Source organism: Mercenaria mercenaria, chromosome 15, assembly GCF_021730395.1.
Source record: "Mercenaria mercenaria strain notata chromosome 15, MADL_Memer_1, whole genome shotgun sequence".
NCBI classification, from domain to species: Eukaryota; Metazoa; Mollusca; class Bivalvia; order Venerida; family Veneridae; genus Mercenaria; species Mercenaria mercenaria.
Window position 1 is genome coordinate 26,681,334 of NC_069375.1, and position 18,247 is coordinate 26,699,580.

At 35.4% G+C, this 18,247-nt stretch overlaps 1 protein-coding gene across 1 annotated transcript in view; it reads right to left on the reverse strand.

The window, feature by feature from the left end:
* The window catches only part of LOC128548982 (uncharacterized), a 46,868-nt gene that overhangs the window by 23,173 nt on the left and 5,448 nt on the right, over positions 1–18,247 (reverse strand). Inside the window, exons 2-5 of the mRNA XM_053524840.1 lie at positions 6,502–6,642; positions 4,598–4,727; positions 1,493–1,621; positions 839–921 (exon numbers count right to left, since the gene is read on the reverse strand). Of these exons, the coding sequence (XP_053380815.1) occupies positions 839–921; positions 1,493–1,621; positions 4,598–4,727; positions 6,502–6,642 (483 nt within the window). The remainder of the gene's footprint in view (positions 1–838; positions 922–1,492; positions 1,622–4,597; positions 4,728–6,501; positions 6,643–18,247) is intronic.

The window sequence follows — 18,247 nt, forward strand, 5'->3', positions numbered from 1 at the left end:
AACATTCATAAAATTCAGTGATATCACTTTATTACATTAAAATCATGGCCGGAAGGGGGCTGGCTAGTTTCCCCTATACTGCTTATTTTGAAAACCTTGAACCCCTTCTCTGAAACCACTGGCCCAATTTTACAATAATTTCAAAGCCTTTTTCCTTGTTTGAATATTATCCAATCCAGCTCTATGTCAGGTGAGGGATCTAAGGCCATCATGGCCCTTTTTATAATATTATCTCTTAGCATCCTATGTCATTATAGATCCACTGCAACCCCAACACACACACACATTACCCATCCATATTTATGTAATTATTTTGTGGAAACTTTTAAAATCTCTTGATAAAAATATTTTATAGATATTTCTCTTGCATGTGTCTACGAAAACTGTTCAAGCTATGTAACTCAGGTGAGCAAACTAGGGCTATCATGGCCCTCTTGTCAAATAATTCAATAAAATTTTTGTTGAAAGACCCTTTATCAAGGCCGTTCAAAACTATTTTGACTCATCAGAAAATAGAAAAATCTTCAAACAAAATCTCCTCCTAAACTACTAGTTTGATTCTGAAATGACTCTAAAGAAATATTCCGTTGGTGATGATCTATCAACATAATTTCAATTATTTCATTTGGCCAAAAAGAATGGTGACCAGAGGCTGTGATATCTCTTGTTAACTTTCAATCAGCCATCAGCCACATGCCAGCAGGGTCCTTTGTCACATTTCAGACTTTGAGTCTGTTATGTTGAATAAAGCTGCCCATATATGTCAGGTGTAAGTGTTTGAAGTCGGCAATTGTTCAAGATAATTCAACTTGTATTTTCCAAAATAAATCCTACTTACATCATCATCATATGCCCTCTTCAAGGCATGACCCTGTGCTTCAGTGAAGTCTAGATGTATTCTAAGCTGTTCCCACTCATATCCTAACAAAAAGTATATTTAGATAAATTTGAGAGCAAAATGGTTCTGAAAGTACTAAATCATGGTCTCATTATTTCATTACAAAACTTGAGCTGCTTTTGAGAAAAGCACATGTCTCCCACAACTGCTTAATCATCTGAATAGTTATGTATCTGAGTCAACCATGCATGTATCGCTGGCATCAGTGTATAGAGTGATTTTCGGTAATTCAAGGGCCATAATTCTAGAGTGCCTGGGCAGATTTGGCTAGTTATCAAACTTGGCCGAGGACTTATTGGCAAACGTATTTTGTTCAAGTTTGGTGAAGATCGGATGAGAAATGTTCGACTTAGAGCATGGACACGATCTGTAACATACACACAGACAGGAGTAAATCAATATGTCTCCTACACCACTATGTGGTGGAAGACATAATTAACAAATGACAAGGCTACATTCTGAGACTGGTTCTAATGCTCAGTTTTATAACCAATGACATTTCTAAATGATGAATTAAGTATGGCTGACAGTGAACAGAAAACTGCCCTTAAACATATGATAACAGAAGAAGAATTCAATATATATATACAATACCTATCTGTCTACTTAAATCAAGAATCTCCTTTTCTGACATAGCATTAGGACTTTGGATCTTTGGTTTTTTAGGTTTGTTGCCCATTGGATGACTAACATGCTGACCATCTCTCTCGAACATAAATGGTGCTGGTTGATGAAAGATAAAGAAAGATGAAAACAAAATACATGCTTATCTATATCGCATAATTTCCACACAGTCACATGCAGAGAACATATAAAAGGTCTTTAAAAGACACTTCAAAATGTACAGGTTTTCAAACTTTCTAAATGTGATAATACTGCCTCTGATTTTTTTAAAAATAAAATTTCATAAAGCAATCTATGCAAAAAAGATAACATTTAACAAGAACTTGTTGCCCTATGGCCCCTATTACACAGAACAACAAAGCGCCACCTACAGGTGCCAATGTTCATCTGTAAGATATTGACATTAAGCACTATTATACAGAGTTAGTGTTCTTTACCTTCTTACTCACCTCGATGACGAACTAATGTAAACAAGGCAGTCTGAAAGACAGCTATATCATTTGACCCAAGTTTCAAGAAAATCCTTCAAGGGGTTTAGGAGATACAGAGCAGACACAAAATGGAAGGCTCAAACCTTTTACCTTGAGTTATGACCTTGACTGAGTCAACTTGACTGACTCATGAGTTCTGCACATCATCTTGATGAGGTGATCATTTGACCCAAATTTCATGAAAATCCTTTAAGGGGTTTTGGAGATAGAGCTCAATCCTTTCACCCTGAGCCTACATGACTGCCTCATGAGTTCTGCACATCATCTTGATGAGGTGGTCATTTGACCCAAGTTTCATGAAAATCCTTCAAGGGGTTTAGGAGATACAGAACAAACATAAAGTGGAAGGCTCAAACTTCTGACCTCGAGTTGTGACCTTGACCTTGAGTCGACATGGCCGGCTCATGAGTTCTGCAAATCATCTTGATAAGATGATCATCTGAACCAAGTTTCATGAAATTCCTTCAAGGGGTTTAGGAGATACAGAGTGGACACATAATGGAAGGCTAAAACCTTTGACCTTGAGTTGTGACCTTGACCTTGAGGCAACATGGCCGACTCATGAGTTCTCCGCATTGTCTTGATGAGGTGATCATTTGACCAAAGTTTCATGAAAATCCTTCAAGGGTTTTAGGAGATACAGAGCAAACACAAAATGGAAGGCTAAAACCTGAGACCTTGAGTTGTGACCTTGACCTTGACCCGACATGGCTGACTCATGGGTTCTGCACATCATCTTAGTTTAGACATAATTTACTTTAGGTTGATTGTGAAAGACGTTTTACAACTTATATCAATCAGTTGCGACACCTCATTCCAGATGGTATCCATCGCCACAAGGGTTGGAGAGGCTATAATGATGCTACAGACCAAGTTTCATGAAGATACATAAAGCAGTTCATGAAAAGTTGTTTGAAGGTATTTTCATGTTCAGCCCTTGTGGCCCCTTGAAGGGGCTATGTCCATTTATGGGCCATTTGAACAAAATTTGGGCAGGATCTTATTATGATGCTACAAAGCAAGTTTGATGAAAATCCATCTAGACATTTATGAGAAGAACTTGTTTAAAGGTGTTTCTGTTTTTAGCTTTTACAGGTCCCTAAAAAAACAAGTTCATCCATTTGAACATATTTTGAAGAGAACCTTAATTATGATGCTACAGACCAAGTTTGATGAAGATCCAGCAAGCATTTTATGAGAAAAATTGGTTTAAAGGTATTTCTTTTATTAGCACTAAAATAGGCCAAGTGTCTCTATTTCAATAAAATTGAAAGAAGACCTTATAATGATGCTTAAAACCAAGTCTGATGAAGATCCATCAAGCAGTTCATGCGAAGTTGTTTAAATAAGCCCTTTTAACCCTTAATGCAAATTGCCTACATTTGTACAAAATACAGAGAGGACCTCAAAACAATTCTACAGACCAAGTTTGATGAAGCTCCATCAAGCGTTTCATGAGAAGAAGTTATTTAATGTTTTTTCTATATTATTTAGCTCTAGTGGCCTCTTTTTGAGCCCTTATTAGAAATAATTAGGAGAGAGCCTTATAATAATGCTACAGCTCATGTTTGATGAAGATCCGTTCATTGATTCATCAGAAGAAGATGTTCAAAGGTGTTTAGCTGCCCCTAAAACAGGCCAAGTAAATCCATTTGAACAAACTTTGGAGACGACCTTTTGATGCTGCTATAGAACAAGTTTGATGAAGATCCAGCAAACGGTTAATGAGGAGAAGGCATTAAAAGGTATTTCTGTTATTAGCTCCAGTGGCCTCTAAAAGAGGCCAAGTGCCAGCATCCACTGGTTCCTGAGGTCATTTAAAGGTATTAACACAGTATGAGAATGATTGTATGCTCAGTGACATTTGCATTTCTGCTAAGAATTTTACTAATCTGTTCATTGTTCAATGAAGGCTGCACAAAGTTACTTGCCATCATGAGAGAAAAGTATACACAAAGAGTGTTGCCATTTGCAAAGGACATATGACTGAAAAATAATCAAAAATGGTTTACAATGTAGATGTAGACTCTTAATTTGTCTGACCCCCATTTCTTTTGGGATTTGCATCCAATGGATCTCTAAAATTGAAAAGCAATGTAAAACCCTATATGTAACCATTTTTAACAGAAATTTTCACGGACCTTTATGATTAAATATAAGGCGTAAAAAAAATGTTTGTTTCCGGTATCCCGACCTACCCTAAATTTTTGGCCTGACCCTAAATGTTTTTATGGCCTTGGAGAATATTTTTTTCAACAAAAGTTGCAAAACTGCACTTTTTATGCTTTAAACATTGCAAGTGATGTTAGAAATCTACTTACTGATGCTCTAAAGGCATAACCCCCATATTTGTATTCATTTTTTGACACAAAAATAATTTCCGAAAAGTCTCCCTTAATAAAAAAAAAATTCCAAAAAAAATTTTTTTTCCGACCTACCTACCCTAATTTTTTTTTTCATGTTACCGGAAACAAAGAATTTTTTTTTTAGGCCTAACTTAATTAATGATGAGTTTTCTAAAAAGCTTGTATAATACACAAGTAAATAATATAATATTCAAACGTTCTATTAGTACATAACTAACCAGCAATCTGAGTTTTCTGTGTCAACGCCTCCATATTGCGATTATTTGCGTCAAGTTGTTGTTGTAGTGTTTTCATAGTCTGAACGATGGTCTGAACAGTGTCACCCATATTTTTCAAGTTAGCTTGAATCTTTAAATAAATAGAAAATAAAAACTTATTGTTATAAACATACTTTAAATACAACTTCTTCATTTTCTTATGGCAGATCAAGAGAAATGGGTAACAATCTATCCCAGCTTTTTTGTCTGACTAAATAAAACCAAGTAAATGGCTGCTTTTACAAAACAAGATGGCCATAAAGGAATAAAGTTACTCATTAATTAAAATTTTGTCACTAACCTTCCCTTGTTCAATGTCATAACTGTATCATAAATGACAACAATTTTGTTCAATATGAAAATATTCATCCAAATATATGACAAGATACGACCCTGGCAAGACTGAAGCAGTCAAGCAGAACCATTTGTTCTTAAATAAAATCCACACAAAGTATTTGGCACACATCAATAATATGATTCATGAGAACTTATGTAAAGTTTTTCTTTCTAATTTAAGCTTTGGTGACTTTTGGTTTAAAAAAGGCAATGATGACAAACTGCTATCATTGCAATGTGAAGTATTTCAAACCAAGGACCATTACTCTGTTGAAAATCACTGAACTAGAACATGCAGATGATATGTATATAAATGCTTGGCAATGGTAAATACTGTAGAAATCTACTCAATGGTGTAAGAGAAGTTTAAAAAAATATCTTAAAATTTGACAAACAAGTAAATGAAGTATTGCCATGCAATTAATATAAAAATCCCCTACCGGAAGGCACCGAATTTAAAATCCCTTGATGGATGACGAGTTCTGGACCGGACAGGAAAAAACCCCTATTGACCTTTGACCTCCAACTGTGACCTTGACTTTTGAGCTAGGGGTCCAGATTTTATGCACGACACATTGTCTCATCATGGGGAACATTTGTGCCAAGTAATATTAAAATCCCATCATGGATGACAGAGTTATGGACCGGACAGGAAAAAAGCCCTGTTGACCTTTGACCTCCAATTGTGACCTTGACCTTTGAGCCAGGAGTCCGGGATTTGCACAAGACACGTGACATCTCATTATGGGGAACATTTGTGCCAAGTGATATTAAAATCCCTTAATGAATGACAGAGTTATGGACCGGACACGAAACAGACCCTGTTAACATTTGACTGCCAAGTGTGAACTTGACCTTTGAGCTAGGAGTCTGAAAGTTGTGCATGACACATCATCTTATTATGAGGTACATTTGTGCCAAGTAATATTAAAATCCCTTCATGGATGGAAGAGTTATGGACCAGACAAGAAAAACGCACTGTTTGCCTTTGACCTCCAATTGTGACCTTGACCTTTAAGCAAGGTGTCCGCGTTTTGTACGACATGTCGTCTCATCATGGGGAACATTTGTGCCAAGTAATATTAAAATCCTTTCATGGATGACAGAGTTATGGACCTGACAGGTGTAGTGTCCACTACATGTGGGAGACATAACACCTATGCAAGGGGGCCCAATTGCTAAGAATAAGATAATATATAGTAATATCCACCAACGTATTATTCACTAACTAATATCTTACATTGGTAGACCTAGTTGTGACTGTACAAGTTTCAACCAATGGAAATTTTATTTCACCTTGAAACCAATGTATTTCACAGTAAAACATTAAAAGAACAATATCTCATCTTTCAACTACCATAAAATAAGTTATACAACAGTACAAACACTTTTAGAAGTTTTAGAGAAAACAAGAATTGCAATAAATCTTGTATAAAAAATTTCAAATTACAAGTACTGACTGGCACTGACCAGAACTCTTTTGCCAACATTGTAATATGTCAAATATTTTTTTTAACTAAATCACTTACCTGATTAACATCATCTTGTTTTGCAATGCTTCCAAAACTCTCCACAAGGCTGACAACTTGAGACTGCAGTGAAGAAAGTGTATCTTCCGAGTCAGAGCGGGCAGCATCTGTCTCATCTGTCGGTTTTTTAATATTGTCAACCTGTATAAGATAGTCACTCAAAATTTAAAGGGGAGTATGTAACATTTGGCAACATTTCTCATTAGAAAGAACTAGGTGAAACATTAACACAATGAAAACAAAAAAGATATGACCATTTGAACACCATCTATATAATATACAGTCAAACTCGGTATCTCGAATTTCAAGGGACCATGCTTTTTATTTCAAGATAACCGAAATTCGAGTTATGAGGAGGGACATTATACGACATTGAAACACAAATTATCAGTCTAATTATCCAAAGCGCGAATCTCTCTTGTAATCACTAGTTTCCTGTGATGGACATTTAAGTTCCTTATAACACCTTGATCCATAGGTTGCGTAACTCTGGTTGAATTCAGAGGAAGAAACACTAGCTTTACTGATTTCAGTCCATTAATCTTTGGATACATGGGACAGTTGTTCACAATTAACACGATTGATCTCTGGTCTCGACACAATACGAAAAGGTTTAATAAACAAGAGGGTCATGATGACCATGGATCGCTCACCGGAGTAATTATTAATAAGTAGGTAAGTAGGTCACATTCATGGTCACTGAAAGTCAGTTTTAAGATCGGTGTGCAAAACTGTATTTGTCATCCAAATTTCAAGGCTCTATCTTAAACAAGAGGGCCAACCTGAGAAACACCATAAGAGCGTAAACATGTTTGACCTAGTGATTCATGGAAAAAATATTCTGACCAATTATCATTAAAATTGGAGCAAAAAATCTTGAGTATAAGTAAGTGTTTTCTTTGATTTGACCTAGTGACCTAGTTTTTGACCCCATATTTGAACTTGACCTAGATTTCATCAAGGCTATCATTCTGACCAAATTTCATGAAGATCAATTGAAAAATACAGCCTCTATCGCATACACAAGGTTTCTCTTTATTTGACCTAGTTTTTGACCCCAGACTACCCATATTCGAACTTGACCTAGATTTCATCAAGGCAACCATTCTGACCAAATTTTATGAAATCCAGTATAAAATGCAGACCCTATTGCAAACACAAATTTTTTCCTTGATTTGACCTAGTGACCTAGTTTTTAAACCCAGATGACCCATATTCGAACTTGACCTAGCTTTCATCAAGGTTATCATTCTGGCAAAATTTCATGAAGTTCAGTTGAAAAATACAGCCTCTATCGCATACACAAGGTTTTTCTTTGATTTAACCTAGTGACCTTCTTTTTGACCCAGATGACCCATATTCGAACTAGACCTAGATTTCAGCAAGGAAATCATTCTGACCAAATTTCATGAAGATTAATTGAAAAATACAGCCTCTATCGCATACAGAAGGGTTTTCTTTGAATTGACCTAGTGACCTACTTTTTCACCCCAGATGACCCATAATCAAACTCAACTTAGATTTTATCAAGGCAATCATTCTGACCAAATTTCATGAAGATCAATTGAAAAATACAGCCTCTATCGCATACACAAAGTTTTTCTTTTCTTTGATCTAATGACCTTATTTTTGATCCCAGATGACCCATATTCAGAACTGAACTAGATTTCATCAAGGCAATCATTCTGACCAAATTTCATGAAGATCAATTGAAAAATACAGCCTCTATCGCATACACAAGGTTTTTCTTAGATTTGACCTAGTGACCTTCTTTTTGACCCCAGATGACCCATTTTCAAACTCCGCCTAGATTTTATTAAGGTTATCATTTTGACTTAATTTCAGGAGATCAATTGAAAAATACAGCCTCTATTGCATATACAAGCTTTTCCTTTGATTTGACCTAGTGACCTACTTTTTGATCCCAGATGACCCATTTTCGAACTCGGCCTAGATTTCATCAAGGCAATCGTTCTGACCAAAATTCATGAAGACTTATGGAAAAATACAGCCTCTATTGCATACACAAGGTTTTTCTTTGATCTGACCCAGTGACCTAATTTTTGACCCCAGATGACCCATTTTCGAACTCGGCCTAGATTTCATCAAGGTAATCATTCTGACCAAATTTCATAAAGATCAGTTGAAAAATACAGCCTCTATCGCATACGTACACAAGCTAAATGTTGACAGACGACAGACAGATGACGGATGCCGGACATAGAGCGATCACAAAAACTCACCTGAGCAGGTGAGCTAAAAATAAGAACTGATTCCTTGATGCCGTGTATACTCTACCCTGTCAACACTTTACGCGTATACAATTCGGTACAGTTTTGTCTTTATCAAAGTTTCCAGTTTTTCGAAGAATAAAAATGATACTAACCTCAAATGTTTTTAGTCAAGTTTCCTTTCTGTACCATGTTCCTCTCCCGGAGGATTGACAGCATTTCGATCTGACGTTTTGAACATATGATACTTTCCTCCAAGAAGTTAATTTTTTAAACAGACTCATCGCGATTACCTATAATTATTCCTTATTAAAGATCCCAACTGTTCAAACTAATTAATTCATTAATTTAAATTAAAAGCAATTTTCAGAACGTCTCAAAAACAAATGACCGCTGATTAAAGAAATCTGATGTTTACAGCAAACAATAATCATTTTGGCATGTGCAAACAAGTATGACATCATCTCACTTTGATAATCACTGCACCTTTTGATACGTCGGCATCACGGCGTACTGGTTAGGTAATAAACGTGGACAAGTGTTAAAAACCAACCACATTCACAAAAACCTGTGTGAAATTTTATCGCATATTTTCTCACTTCGACTTATCGAGTTTACAATGCAATTGAATTTTATTGATGGGACTTAAAATACCCTTCGACATATCCGGAGTCTTGGTAAGTCAAATTTTGACATAACCGGAGTTGAATTATATATATAAAGAAGGAAGTTTGAGGGGACTTCTTCGACTTATGCGGAATTTCGAGGTAAGCGAGTTTGTGATACCGAGTTTCGACTGTACTTAAATGGCAGCCATTTTGGGCGCAGTGACATCATCATTCTTTCCTTATATGAGCATTACCATATATGAAAAATCAGTGAATTACAACTAAGAGAAACATATTTTGTGGGGCATAATATAATATGGACCTTAATTTACATTGTATGACTGTGTAAAAGTGTACACCTTAACTTTTATGCTTCATGTTTAATTGTATTTAACATAATTTTGCCATAAATACAATTTCTGGTAATATAAGGAAAGGACGATGACATCACTGTGCCAGAAATGGCTGCCGTTTTATTAACTGATTATACAGTGTATTTAAATGCCGTATCTTTTTGCTTGTAGTCAAATTTTTTATATTTTTTTCGCCAGTTTATAGTATTCATTAAATTCTTTCTAAATATATACACTGTCAATTGTTGAATCCTCTTTAAGAATAACTAGAGCCATCACAGGAGTGACAAATTATACCTCCACATTATACCGCCTTGCCACAGAGGTAAGCCAATGTCAAAGTCGGAACTTGTCTTTTACCTACTGACCTCAAAATCTATAGGGGTGATCTGCTGGTCATGATTAACCTCCCTATTATATAAGTTTCGTTGTCCTAGGCCCAAGCGTTCTAAAGTTATCCTCTGGAAAAGGATCACTGTGACCTTGACCTTTGACCTACTTCATTTATTGTTCATGACCGACCTCCCTATCAACTTTCATGATCATAAGCCCAAGCATTCTAAAGTTATCATCCAGAAACTGTTTAACAGTTTCTGGTCCTTGTGACCTTGACCTTTGACATACTGACCTCAAAGTGGAATCTAACCTGTATTTTATGATGTTACATCAGTCTGTGTATGAAAATTTATGATCCTAGGCCTAAACATTCTCAAGTTATCATCCAGAAACTGTTAAACTGTTCCTGGTCATTGTGACCTTGACCTTTGACCTACTGACCTTAAAGTTGAACTTGACCTTTATGATATTACACCTGTGTGCCAACATTTATGATTCTTGGCCCAAGCATTCTCAAGTGATCATCTGGAAACTGGTTAACTGTTTCTGGTCCTTGACCATTGACATACTGCCCGTGCAGAAATATTTTCCTGTTCTCAGGAAATCCCAGGATTATCCTGGGATATCCTGAGATTCTTTTAGCAAGGCTGCATAAAAGTCTTGAAGACAGGACTTTAACACTAAAAGACAGGACTTTTGATAGAAATTGTCCTGTTCACAGGAAAAAGATAGGACTTTTGATGGAAATTGTCCTGTTCACAGGAAAAAGACAGGACTTTTTCTAAAAGATACAGACTGAAAGATGGTAATTAATTTGAAACATGATCTTGTAATGGTCTAGTAAGTTAATTACATCCTGGTGTTGAAGACCCATGTTTTGTATCATTAAGCACTTGTGCTGTTGTGTTGTTGGAGTAACAGGAATATATTCTATATCTGTGGTAAGTTAGCAAATTATTTCTGTATTAAACTTTTAGAAATAATACTAAATATTTACCTACATTTAATGATTTTACAAAACAATACCAGTAGGTTATTTAGAAAAGTATTTTTCTTTAAAATCAATAAGAGCGTTGAAGAGTGAAATATGTTAGTACTGTTTAGATTATCTGTACATGTTTGATCAAAGGCAGTTTCACTCTTAAAAGTAAACAGATCATAGAATGATAAGAGCTTTTTGCTCAATATGAAGCTCAAAATTTGATGTTTCTAGACTAAATATTACACCTAGTGTTTTTGCACATATTTGAACTGATAAATTGATATTTCTGCTATGACAGGTTGTATGTTTCCATGTACATGATGTATACTTTTTAACTAGAAAATATTTTTAATATTTGGAAATGATAATCCTTAATTATTATACAATTGAAATTTAACATTCATTCAATTTGTTAACTGTATTTCCCGCCAAAGAGAATTTCAAATCGTGTTTACCACGTATTCAATTACATGTCCTGGAAACTTTCATGAAGACAGGACAAGTGTCCTGAGATTTCCTGACAACAGGAATTCCTGGGATTTCCTGAAGACAGGACAATTCTCCTGAAATTTCCTGAAGACAGGACAATTGTCCTGAGATTTCCTGACAACAGGAATTCCTGGGATTTCCTGAAGACAGGACAATTCTCCTGGGATATCCTGACTTCAAGAATTCTCCAGACATTCCTGGGATTTCCTGAGAACAGGACAATATATACTTTTATTTCCTGACATCAGGAAATCCCAGGACATTCCTGGGATTTTCAGGATAGCAGGACAGCATAGGTTTCTTGGTGTTCTGGTGTCCTGTTTTTTTCCTGTTCACAAGAAAATCCTGGGATTGTCCCATTCCCATTTAACGGCGTGAAAAGTCCCAGGACTATCCCAGGAATTCCTGAGATATTTTCAGGACATTATCCCAGGATAGTCCTGGGACTTCCTGGGATAATCCCAGGATTTCCTGTTCCTTTTTCGCACGGGTGATCTCAAAGTCAAACTTGACCTGTATTTTATTATGTTACACCTGTGCACCAAAAATTATTTAAAACTGTCGAGCCTTTCACGAGTTATTGTCCAAAAACCAAGGAAACCAACAGACCAACCAACAAGCTCACTCCTATATACCCCTAAACTTCGTTTGTGGGGGTAAAAGAAGAAATACTGACATTTTCAAATTTGACTAACATATTGTTATGTACATGTCATTCCCCCTTGTGATTCACTTCATGAAGTGTCTATACTGATGACTCATTGTTAACTGTAAAGCCTGTCCTAGTTTTGAGACATCATGTAAATCTAAAAATGGTTTTCTAGAAGGTTCCATTATCACAAATGCTGATAAATAGGGTATCAACATTATTTTAAAGTCTGGGTTATTTTGGGTTTTTCTAGATTCTTCTTTTTATTCTTGGTGATACATGAAAGAGCTGGAATTTTCCATGATGATTTAAGTAGTAAGCTGTTTGTGGACTGGTAGAACCTAAGTAAGATCTTACTGAAAAGCTTTCCTGTAATTCTTAACAACAAAATTTTACCAGTTTGGACATTTGATGGATTTACATTAACATTAATTTTATCTTTGAAGAGAGGATTTATACTCTATGGATACACTAAATTCAGTTTGGATTTTGTGTGAAATTAAAGATAATGGATTGGATTGATATTTGACCAGGACAGGTTTTGTACTTTTCTCGCATATAAAAACTGAACTTCACAGCTAGCAAATATTTTAAATGTAACTATTTGAATTGTTTCTTTAAAATAAACTTTGTATTTGTTATTGTTATTAATAGTTGCTGGTTTGTTTTTCTTATATTTTAAGTAACAAACAAATGTTACTAATAAACTTTGATAATGTGGCAGTTGACCTAAACCCAATCGACACTGTTTATTTTCCAATACAGGTAAATCCAATATTTGCTCTACAACAGATTTTTGGTGGATTATCTTTGAACACCCCTGGACTTATTGAACTCAACTGCCACATTATCAAAGTTTATTAGTACCATTAAACATAACAAAAACTAATTTTTCTGCTATGACTGGGAAGTCTCTATCTAAATACAACCACTTTGGAAAATTTACTGTGATTGATCATGTCAAGGATCCAGGCATGGTCACACACAATAAAAAGTTCTTATTGTATAAAACAGAAGCATGTAAGGTGTGAATTCATTTCCCAGCTAAAAGCAGATTAAAATTTCTGAACTGTTTTCCATCCCCCTGATAACTAGATTCATGTAGATTATTAGTTTTTAGACTTACATGATGCATACCGCATACTCTGTCACAGAAAACTTGAAGTGTACACTGATCTGATCTCTTAGATATGAATTTAGAGAGACAGTCTAACTTACTGGGAGCATTTCTGCTATCATTCTTTGAAACACCTCTATACTGATGACAAAGTCTAGGACCAAGTGAATTAAGACAACATTATTTGTCACAACAAACTAAGTAAATATACACAGTATTTGTAATATGTTACATAACTTCTAAGTACACTTTCTTACTGATACTGAGTTGAGTAAATGGAAAAAGATGTAAGGATTCCTTTCTCATTTGATTGATTTGTTTGTTTCATTTGAAGGTACAACTACATTCCAGGTCTTTAAAAACGCACAACCTAAGCATCTGGAAAACTTGATCCATGAAGATTTTACAATTTTGTATATATTTATGAACATGCATAATAAATGTTAGTATTAAAGTAGTAATTCTTCTATGTTAAACAAAGCAAGACTATAAATTATGAAGCTCATATCTGGTTCAGTTTTATTCTAAGATATAAAAGATTCATTTGTCTTAAAAAAATCATATATTCCTTTGAGTCATATCATGGTTATAGGACAAATAAACTGACCAATTTTTCCAATCATAAAAAGTTACATTGGTTCTTATGTTACCGTTTTAGGTAACATTGAAGTATTTCAAATTGATCACATTGTGGTATTAACTCGGAACACTAAGAGCCATTGCCATTCCAGTATATTAATTTCTGAAAGTTAAGATAATTGGTATCTTCACAATAAATGGTTTCAATAATAAATTTTGAACAAGAGGGCCATGATGGCCCTATATCGCTCACCTGAGTACCATTGCTCTTAATGATAAGATCAAGTTTTGACATAGATCACATAGGCATACACTTTAAATATCATCAGGATAAATATTTTTTTGTAACAGTCACTTTTGACCTACGGGTCACATACTTGTCATAGCCAATCTCCATACCAAGTTTGAGGTTCTGTCCTCAAACACTGCATTTGTGTACTAGCATGACTACTCCTTACCCTGAAAGACTTAAATAACATGTAAAACCAATCTCATTAGATGCTGCTAAGGTATATTCATTTACATAAAATAAAGGGAGGTAATTTGTCATAAATTCAGTCAAAAGTTATCTACCCTGATCAGGGCTCCGGAAATTTTGAGAAGGTTACATTCTACCAATTCAATTCCTTATTTATTTCATATTAATAACAAAACATTCTGACCTCATTTTCAGCACTTTACAGCATTTCAATGATATGAAAACCATATATGGTCATTTAGTATAACATGTCTTCTTATCAAAAATAGAAAAATATTGACATGTTATGTTGTATATATGGTCTAGATCTATTCTCAATACTATAAGCAATAAACATAAGCCAAAAATTTAACTGTCACCTCCTCATGTCACTCATTATACCAGATTTCATCCATAGCATGGAACTACATTTTGGACTACTTCACATGTAACACCGAGTAGTCACTTCCGGTTTGGTGTAATCCGTCCAGAACTCAATCGGTCCGAAACGAAAATCCTGACATCGGCGCTACCCCACCCACCGCATTACCAATATACCATATTTGTAAAACGTGATAATAAGCATGTCATGCATTAAAACTGAGTTACCGGTCAACGCGAGTTACTATACAATGAAGACAGTTATTCAGTGTTATGTGTGATCGTTACTTTGTTTAAATTTTGATGTTTTTCCGAGAAAATACTTGCAAGGATAAAATTACCGAGGCATACGCCGTGTATCTAACTAGTCTAAAAGCCAACGCACGTGACTTCAGTACCGTATACACGGCAGATAATTTGTGATGTTTCCTCATTCTTTGACAGAATTTTATAAAATACAATGCGTCAAATTGAATTACAAGACACATATTCTCTGCTATACATCCTGATTTTTTTTTTAAGAATACTCTGCCGTGGACCGAATGTGTACGTTATGTGAACGCTGAGATCGAATTTCCCGCATGTGTAGTACCATTTTGTCACGCGGGTTGGCCACGGATATTTCATTTCACTGGCGTTGTACTTCAATAAGCAACTACATTTTATTAAGTTATATGTTCTCTTTTTATGTAAACAAAATTTCGTTTTGAAACGTTTTTTAAAAGACTGATTTGACAAACAGCGCCACTCCGGTTTTCTTTATCATTCGTGTTTGTCAGTCCATTTTTTTTTCTTTCTTTTTTTTTTTGTACAGTCGGGTTGCAAAGACGATTTTCTGCACTTGTTTCAACTGGAGCCCCAACAAATGCATCATGTAACTTTAACAAACAAGTAATTATAAAAAATATATCGGTTTCCCGTGTGATGTCTCATTAAATGCAGTGACCATTTGTTTTTTACCCGTGATCAAACATAGCCTTTTGAAATAAACCATCCGTCGGATTCTAAATAAAAGAAGTGGATCCCCGTCGAAAGGATTTGGATCCAGTCAGAAACATTTGGAAACCAGTCAAAAATGTTTAATTCATTGCAGTCGGCTGTCTGCAAACATTAAAGGATGTGCCGCGCGAGCACTGATTGCGTCACGTGCTAATTACGGACCGATTATCAAGGTGACAATCAGACCGTCTGACACGTTTATTGATTATCTGAGGGTGCGACCAACAATTTCCTGCTTGGCAGGTGATCGTGTATTGAGATTTCAGACCGAAATTTATACTTTTCTCCATTTTTACGGGACCGATTTTTTTCGTTTTTTTCACTTCATGAATCGGTCTGAAAAGTCAAAAATCGGTCCAAAACCAACAAACCGGCAAATTTCCGAAGCCCTGACCCTGATTGTCCGAGTCCATCTGATGGCATAAATGACATTTCAAATCAGTATCTTCATTGGTTACTGTGATACACCCATTTTAATTTGAAACAAAGGTAGGTAATTTGATAAAAAATCAGTCCAAAGTTATCTACCCTGATTCTCTCAGTCCAACTAATGACGATAATGAAATTTCAAACAAGTCCTATAAATACTTACTGAGATAAATCCATTTTTATTAAAATCAGGGGAGGTAATCATGCATTGGTATATGCATGTAGAAGATACAGAGTACAAGCCTTTACAACAATATATTAGAAAGTACAAGCCTTTACAACAATATATTAGAAAAGTAAGTAAAAGTAGAAATTTCTTACCATGGAAGACATAAATAATGTTCTAAACCAACCTCATTAGAAGCTGCTAGGTATACTCATTTACATAAAAGATAAAGGGAGGTAATTTGTCATAAATTCAGTCAATATGTATCTTCACTGATTGTCCAAGTCCATCTGATGGCATAAATGAAATTTCAGATCAGTATCTTCATTAGTTACGGAGATATACCAATTTTAATTTGAAATAAAGGGAGGTAATTTGTCAAAAGTTCGGTCAATATGTATCTTCACTGATTCAATGTCCAAGTCCATCTGATGGCATAAATGAAATTTCAGATCAGTATCTTCATTAGTTACAGAGATATATACCCATTTTAATTTGAAATAAAGGGAGGTAATTTGACATAAAATCAGTCCATAGTTATCTACCCTGATTGTCTGAGTCCAATTAATGACAATAATGAAATTTCAAATGAGTCCTATTAGTACTTACTGATACAAATTCATTTTGATTAAAATCAGGGGAGGTAATCAGATACAAGTGGGCCATAATGGCCCTATACATGTATCGCTCACCTGTCATCATTGCACTTAAGGACAAGAAGGTCAAAAAATCATAATCAAGATCAATCAAAAGAATCATGAGAAAATATAGTTGAAATTTTCTTAAAGGTACAGATATGTCAAAATACACCTATAAATTGGAGGTACCATCCATGTTGTACCACAGGAAAGTGGTCTCGGTTTTTCCCTACAGCCAATAATAAAAAAGTTACTAAATAAGCTATTTACAGTAACATAAAAGGGAAGTAATAAAAAAAAAATTATATGTCAACAAAAGAAGGATCTGCAAAATAAAAACAAGAGCACTGCAATGCAACGCAAATGCAGAGCAATATACATACAAAACAAAGTCATATGACCTTTGATCCCTAAGTATGACCTTGACCATGAAGTGAGCCATCCGAAACATGTATCTGCACATCGTTTCGATGAGGTGAACATTAATTTTGTGTCAGGTTTCTTTGAAATCCTTCAAGGGGTTCAAGAGTTACAGAGCCAAAGGGAAATTGCTAACCAACAGACAGACACCGAGGCGATAACATAATACGTCTCTTAGGGCGTATAAAAAGGAATCGAGATCTTATGGTGATACAAGTTGTGTGCAAGTTTGAGTAAAATCAAATCATAAATGAAGCTGCTATTGCGCAGACAATGTCAAACAGCTAATTCTGGCCCTTTCAGGGGCCATAACTCTGGAACCCATAATGGGATCTGGCCAATTCAAGAAATGAACCAAGATCTTATGGTGATACAAGTTGTGTGCAAGTTTGGTAAAAATCAAATCATAAATAAAGCTGCTATTGTGCAGACAAGGTCAAAATAGCTAATTTTGGCCCTTTCAGGGGCCTTAACTCTGGAACCCATAATGGAATCTGGCCAGTTCAAGAAAGGAACCAAGATCTTATGGTGATACAAGCTGTGTGCAAGTTTGGTTAAAATAAAATCATAAATGAAACCACTATCGTGCAGACAAGAAATTGTGGACGGACGACAGACGAAGGGCGATCACAAAAGCTCACCCTGTCACTATGTGACAGGTGAGCCTAATAAAATAACTCCAGAACCTATGATTGGATCTGACAGATTCATCATGGAATCCAAAATTTAAGGGGCCATAACTCTGGAACCCATGATGGGATCTAGCCAGTTTTCAAAAGGAACCGAGATATTATGCCAATACAGGATGTGTGCAAGTTTTATTAAAGTTGATTACAAACTGTGGTCACAACCCAAAAATAGCAAATTTTGGTCCTTTAAGGGGCCATAACTCTGGAACCTATGATGGGATCT